Source organism: Diadema antillarum, unplaced genomic scaffold (assembly GCF_040938485.1).
Source record: "Diadema antillarum isolate AM-2024a unplaced genomic scaffold, OU_Dant_1.0 seq00000445_RagTag, whole genome shotgun sequence".
Taxonomy (NCBI): domain Eukaryota; kingdom Metazoa; phylum Echinodermata; class Echinoidea; order Diadematoida; family Diadematidae; genus Diadema; species Diadema antillarum.
In genome coordinates, this window is record NW_027271419.1 from 1,865,676 (window position 1) to 1,872,827 (window position 7,152).

General features: G+C 39.0%; 1 protein-coding gene across 1 annotated transcript; it reads left to right on the top strand.

The window, feature by feature from the left end:
- The first annotated feature begins 2,155 nt into the window (after positions 1 to 2,155).
- Positions 2,156 to 5,325, top strand: LOC139732745 (glycoprotein-N-acetylgalactosamine 3-beta-galactosyltransferase 1-like). The gene is made up of 3 exons (XM_071643596.1): positions 2,156 to 2,363; positions 3,330 to 4,000; positions 5,200 to 5,325. Exons 1-3 carry the CDS (start codon positions 2,156 to 2,158, stop codon positions 5,323 to 5,325), a joined length of 1,005 nt encoding a protein of 334 aa, XP_071499697.1.
- The last annotated feature ends 1,827 nt before the right edge of the window (positions 5,326 to 7,152 follow it).

The following is a 7,152-nucleotide window of genomic DNA, read 5'->3' on the forward strand; positions in this document are numbered from 1 at the left end:
TATCATATTATCAATTTGCAATCTCAAAATTCCACTATTATGCAAATATGAAATGTCATAACTGTACATGTACCCATCCCAAACATTTCATCTCAGGTCTCATAATGTATCACTATGTTGATATGAATAGCGCCCCCATGTGGTGACCTTGAGAAATTTCAAACATAACAAATAATAAAATTCCACTTGCTTATCATTTGTGGCAAATATGAAAATGATTGGTCTGTAATTAGACATATATAATAGGGATAAAGAAATTATACCGAAAAATCATGTTTTTAGCATATTTCCTATGTATTTCTTTATATTTTTGTAAATAGCGCCCTCCATGGGTGACCTTGTGAAAATTCAAATGTACGGTCATGTAGAGTATGAGTTACTCTACCCACGTGCCAAATATGACGATGATACATCAAATAATAAAAAAGTTATATAGGGGGGCACAATGTGCCCCCCCGCCCCCTTGGGCCTGCGAGGGGTCAAAATAGCTTGGGCTTAATAGGGTTAAAGGAGACCTCCGAATGATTTTTCAGAATGTTACACAATGGACAACTACAAATTGGTTATACAGGGTAGTGAGTTTCAGAATTTGTAGTGATTGGGATGAGGAACAGGAGTGGCCTGTTTCAAAATTTACAACAAATCACAATGAACAAGCATGGTGACATGGCAGCCTCACTACAAGAATGCATGAGCATAGGGGTTCAAGGAAGCAGAACAAAAGAAGAAAGCATGCATACATTCTACACCAGGTGAACTTGGTATTGTAATGGAGTGCATTGCTACATTTCTGATATATGTGATGCTCCCATGTCATCTCTGTTCAGTGTAATTTGTTTTAGGGTTTTCCGAGTATTGATTTCTCTGCTCAAGGACCACAATAAATTCCACAAATAAGAGCTGTTGATTTATTTAATGTAGAGGATGTGAAATTATGAAAATCGTCCGGAATGCCCCTTTTATTAGCCAACGATTGCGCTTGGTTTTTGTGTGTATGTGTCGTTGGGTTTCGTTCCCTCCCCCCCCCCCTCTCTCTCTCTCTCTCTCTCTCTATCTAGGTTCAAACGCCTTCAGCAGTCATCTGAACACGTGTTGAGCTAATCTATGACTCCCAAAAAGAGAAAGAAAATCGGTGTATAGTCCATAGTGAAATAAATGACAATGTACAGTATGACGGATGAACTTTGCAACCGATTCAGGAAAAATGACCATCATGATGTAAACGTATTGCTGAGCGAAGAGTGTATAAGCGTTGAGCTATGGTAAAAACTTAAAGCCCAACACACACTATTGATAATGATTCGTGATTGATAATGGTACAATATTGCTCGCGATGGCAAACACAACAGACTGCACCGCAGTCAGATTTCGATGCGTTTTTACTTTTATACCTTCTGCTGTCACGCCTTATGATCATTCCACACTCTGGGCGGGGTGTGCACAGCCGTGTGCACTGTTAAAACAAGCTGTGCAGTTAAAACAAGGAAATATAGGTCAAAAAGCTAATTCGTACTTTTGCCACGGGTGTATTCTTTTCGCTTTAGCAGTTCGATCCTGTTCGCCGATCATCCGTTTCCATCTTTTATCCTGTTTATTACTCTCATTACATTGTCCTCGATATACACATATACACAAAAGGTCTTGACAGATGAGCCTATACCGACGACACCTGCGTAATTATTCCCTCACCCCCCCCCCTCCCATCGATGCTTAAACGAGTTTCCTTTGCTAGATTGCTGTCTAGCAGACATCAGAACGTCCCACTGAGCAAAGATGGACACACTATACAGCAAATGTTCGACTTCAGCCCTGATCGTATAAACATCGCGTCATTCGTGATGAGGGCCTCATGAGCTATCGTACGATCTCCGGAGGAGTTTCTCATGCTCTAGCAGCAACTTCTTCGTGTGTCCTCCGGGTACAAATTCTTTGCAAAGATTCACATTTTTGAGTAGCCTTCGTGTATGGTGCGGGTATACCGCCTGGGGTACCGTCGTGTGACCCTATTTGCTTGATTCGCGCTGTTGACTGGCAAACGTCGCATAAAATTGATAATTCTATAGTTGTATTGGCATCTTGTATCAACTTTCGGGAGTGTCAGACGTCAACGTTACATGAAGCTGCTCATTCTCCGACTCGCAACACCACGTACACGATGTGGAACGGACGGCTGCTCAAGCCCGCCATCGCCTTTCTCTCCGGGGTGGCCGTCATGCGCTTGGTGACGATCGCCCTCACGCACCAAATGATAACCGATGCGAAGTCAGTTGTGAGAAAACAAGTTTCCGATTTTCGTGACCCTCTGCGTGACACCGATACTCGAGTGTTTTCTCCGGCTTCTGCCATCCGCAACAACAGAACAAGTAAGAGAAACCTATTATATCTGACATTAAGATTTATTATATTTTTCATTATACGTTCGAACCGTGGATTACGGACTGCTGAAGCTGCTCTTGAAAATGCGGAGCCCTCGAGAGTCCGTATAAGGAGTCCTAAAGAATCTACAGACCATTGTGGTTCTTTCTGATGCCTTTGATAAAGTTTTGGAACTTTATCAAAGGTGAACGTTTTGTGGCCACGAATGGGACTCGGTGTTTGTGTTCTCTACAAGCAAAAGAAAAAGAAAAGTTGTGTTAAATTGCATGATGTAGCCCTTGTCTGAATGTTGTACATTTTAGGAACGGTCTGGTAAGTTGTCCTCTGTAATAACGTAAAGGTGCAAAAAGCAAAAGTAAACGCACCTAGATATTACTGAATGTATATTATGGTTATTGATTTGAGATTTTGTTTACATTTTTAATTGTTTTATGTCGAAAACTTTGAACATGCTTCATTTAACGCTATATGTTGCAGAGCAACTCCGATATCTTGGCATTTTACTAAGCGGTGTTTCGTCCCTATATATCACAGCTCTGGACATCACTTACGATTTACGTCTCTGCCTGTTTGGAGATGTGGAAAATTGACTGCAAATACAAATATCGATTTTTTTTTTTTTACAGTATGCAGGGTCTGCTTTTTAAGGAATTTGTCGTAATGTTCATGGTTTTTTGCACTCCTTTCGGTTGCCATGACAACGACTTGTCGAGGTTCTTAACCGACTGGTTTTTAGTAATTTTGTTTCGAAGAGGTTTGTAATCCTTGTGGGTTACAACATACACGTACCATAAATTCAGGTACTCTGCTCATGAATTTAATCCATTTCCTTCAGGGCTGTAGAAGCTGCATAAAGTTGCAATGTATAGTACTTCCTGCAAAGGGATGATCAGAAAACATTCTCTCCGAAATCAAATTGAATTCAATTACTGAAATTGTTTTTCCTTTATCAGAATCGCCTCTGGACCTCAAGCCGCCGGTTCGCGTTCTATGTTGGATAATGACGTCGCCTGCCACACTACATTATCGAGCAGAGGTAGTCGCCATGACCTGGGCGAGACGATGTCGACCCTCGCTTTTCATGAGTTCGCAGGAAAACACCACATTTCCCGGGAAAGTAGTCGCTCTAAACATGTCGGAGGGTCGGCAGCACCTCTGGGCTAAGACGCGGCGCGCTTTCTCATATATCTACGACCACCACATCAACGATGCCGACTGGTTCTTCAAGGCTGACGATGACACCTACCTCATCCACGAGAACCTGGTCGAATTCCTGTCGGATAAGGACCCGACGATCCCCGTGTGGTACGGCCACCACTTCGTACCTTACGCGAAGAACGGCTACATGAGCGGTGGAGCGGGCTACGTGCTCAGCAAGGAAGCTGTGGTTCGGTTAGTGCGAGACGGTGTGAACAACCGCACAATGTGCTACGATGAAGCCGCCCAGATTCCCGAGGATGCCGCTTTAGGTATTTGTCTGGGAAAACTTGGCGTCCTACCGGGCGACTCGCGAGACGAACAGGGTCGAATGAGATTCATCCCGCTACAACTGGATTATTTTCTACTCCAAACGAAGAAAACCAATCCGTGGTTTCATCGCTTTTCTAAATACAACGTGACAATGGTAATGTATCCGTCTTGTAATCAGTAATTTGGCATATTGACTAGGTCCTGATGAAGAGTAATCTTTGCTTATAATGTTTTTCCATGCAAAAGCACGTGGGTTTCTATAAAATCGCATTCTTATATCGTTGTGATTCTGACGCTTCGGGAGCAGATTAATGTGAATCTGAGCTTGCGTCATCTTGGCATTAGTTTTTAGGGGTTTCTGTTTCGTTTTGTTTTGTTTTCAACAAACTAATCATAATAAAGCGAAAATCAATAAATCTCATGCGTTGGGAATCTGGTAAATTTTAAGTGAAATATAAAAACTCTATTTGATCATACTATGTGTGACAGACTGCCAGGCAGACCTCGGGTAGCAGAGATCATACAATCAGAATATAAAGGGTGCACACAAAGGGAACAGATGATTAAAAATGAAATCTAATCCCGATGTTAGTGTTCTTTTTAAAAGGTCTCACCTTTTCACTGTATTACACAAGCATTAGGCCTATATAAGATATTCCAGGTATTAAGTAAAGTATATAATAGAGAGAGAGAGAAGAGAATCGACAACACTACCGATCAAAAATGCAGAATGATTGCTAAACGCTGTTAAATTAGAGGTGTTTTTTATACGGTGCATATCTTATTGAACAAGGGTGGGTGAAAGTTATGTAGAATGTAGAATGGTTATGTGGAATGTAGAAAGTTATGTAGAATGTAGAAGTTTAGAAAGTTATGTAGAATGTAGAATTGTGTAGAATGTAGAATTATGTAGAATGGACGTTCATCATGATTACTATACAGTTGTATAATGCAGAACGCTATATACACTTGTATATAATTCGTACATCTGTTCCTCTTAAAGAATTGTATTACGATAGGGAGACTTTTCGACTGAGCAAGGATTAAACGTATTAAGTAGATTAGAGTTAGGCCTATACTTTCGAGTACCGAAATGATGATGTCAAAGTCTTTTGTTACTATAGAGCTTGGGTTGGAACCAGATGTGAGCATGGTTAGATAGATTAAAGATGAGGTTGTTTAGAACCAGTTTGGCAAATCAAATGAATGGTTGTGATAGGCATGGTGATCATACCCCTTATAACACTCCGTCATAATAGCACTTAATCCCATTCGTGTTGTTATACTTTGGTTTGGTCATAATTTTATCATAGTTTTTGTTTCTCAGTCATTTTTTTCTGTCTCTACATACAGGGTAAAGACTGCTGCTCGGACAAACTGATCACTGTACATTACGTGGAGCCGCACGAAATCATAGCATACGACCACCTCCTGTATGGACTGAACCCTCCTCGAAATAGATCATTTCCGTTCACATGATGGAAATACATATTCCGAACGCCATATTCCCACTCAACCAAACCTTGCAAGCAGATGTTTCACACATGACAACAGTTTGACTACTGGAACTTGGCTTAGGGTGAAAATCCACTCGGCAGTGGACTGTTATAGATAATAAATAGTATAGCAAATGAACAAAGAAGTGGAAGCCCAGATTATACCATTAAAGAATACAGGAGTATCACAAATCGTCTAATATCGGCCATGCACAGTGGAATTCGAGACGAGGTGCTGATTTCATGGCTTGAGAAGTCTTTCATTTTCCTCTTTACAAACTTTATCGCTGAAACCTATATTTTAAACATGTATTCTTGAAGAATATCCTTCGTGTCAAATAGGTCTGGACTTGAAAAAAATCAAACAATTGTGAGTTTGTAATAGTGTTATAGAGCTGTTGCATTATTGATTAAAATAGGATAACTTTTTTTTTTACATAGCTGTAAGCAATGAAATCGTTATGAGGCATTCCAAACAAAACAAACAAACAAACAAACAAACAAAAACAAACACTAAAACAGGCGTTCACCTTTTTTCCCCGTACAGACTTTCTTCTGGTCAATTCCCAAAGTCACTTAAAATAGGCAAGGTTATACCAATTTATGAGAAAGGTGACTCATAACAAATGAAGAATTATCGTCCAATTTCTTTGCTTCCTGCCCTATCAAAAGTTTAAGAAATTAATGTACATAAAAACTTTATGGGTTTCTGAATGATAATGCATTATTAGTTCCTGATAAATTTTGTTTTAGAAAAAGACATTCTACTGATTATTGGAATCATTCAATTGCATGATCAAATTATTGAATCGTTTATGAAAAAAAAGAACATGCGATCGGGATTTTCATGGATCTAGGCAAGGCATTCGATACCATAGATCATGATATCTTACTGTATAAAAAATGCAGAAGAATATGGTATCCGCGGCCAAGCTCTATACTGGTCTAAAGATTATTTACACAACAGAAAGCAATATGTGTTTTATCAATCGACTGAGTTCAATAAACAAAACGTTCTCTGTGGTGTCCCCACAAGGATCGATTTTAGGACCTTTGTTGTTCTTGATATATATAAATGGTTTAGTGCATTCATCTTCGTTATTTAACTTTATTTTGTTCGCAGATGACACGAGCATCCTCTTTTCTCATAAAAACTACACACTCTCTACAGCTGTCAATTCAGAATTATTAAAGGTTTTAAAGTGGTTTAAGTGCAATGAATTATTGAATATTGAAAAAAACGAATTATGTTTTCTGTAGAAATAGCCATGCATCAATGGATGTTATCATGTTATACATTGATGGTAGGCAATTGGATAAAAAATATTGTGTAAATTCTTTTTGGGTAGTTATCGATTCACGCCTAACATGGTCGATCATATAGGCCTACACCGAGTTTATTAAAAAATCCTCTGGAAAGTAAGAGAATATCTTACCAATCGTACCATTCACATTCTTTATAATGCACTCATATTACCCCATATAACCTACTGTAATATTGTGTGGGGTAATTGCGGTGTTAACAAAATAAAGTCGATATTGTTATTACAAAAACGTGCTGTAAGACTTATTACCGGTTCACACTACTTAGTACACACTGAATCTTTGTTTTATGATTTAAAGACTCTTAGAATTTCTGATATACATACATTTCAAACAGCAATATTTATGTATAAATATACTAACAATCAGCTCCCTGAATTGTTTAAAGATATGTATATTTCAAAATACAGTATTCATTCATATCCTACCCGTCATGCAACAGATTATCATTTGGAAAATCCTTAACTCATTATAGCTCAAAATTCCA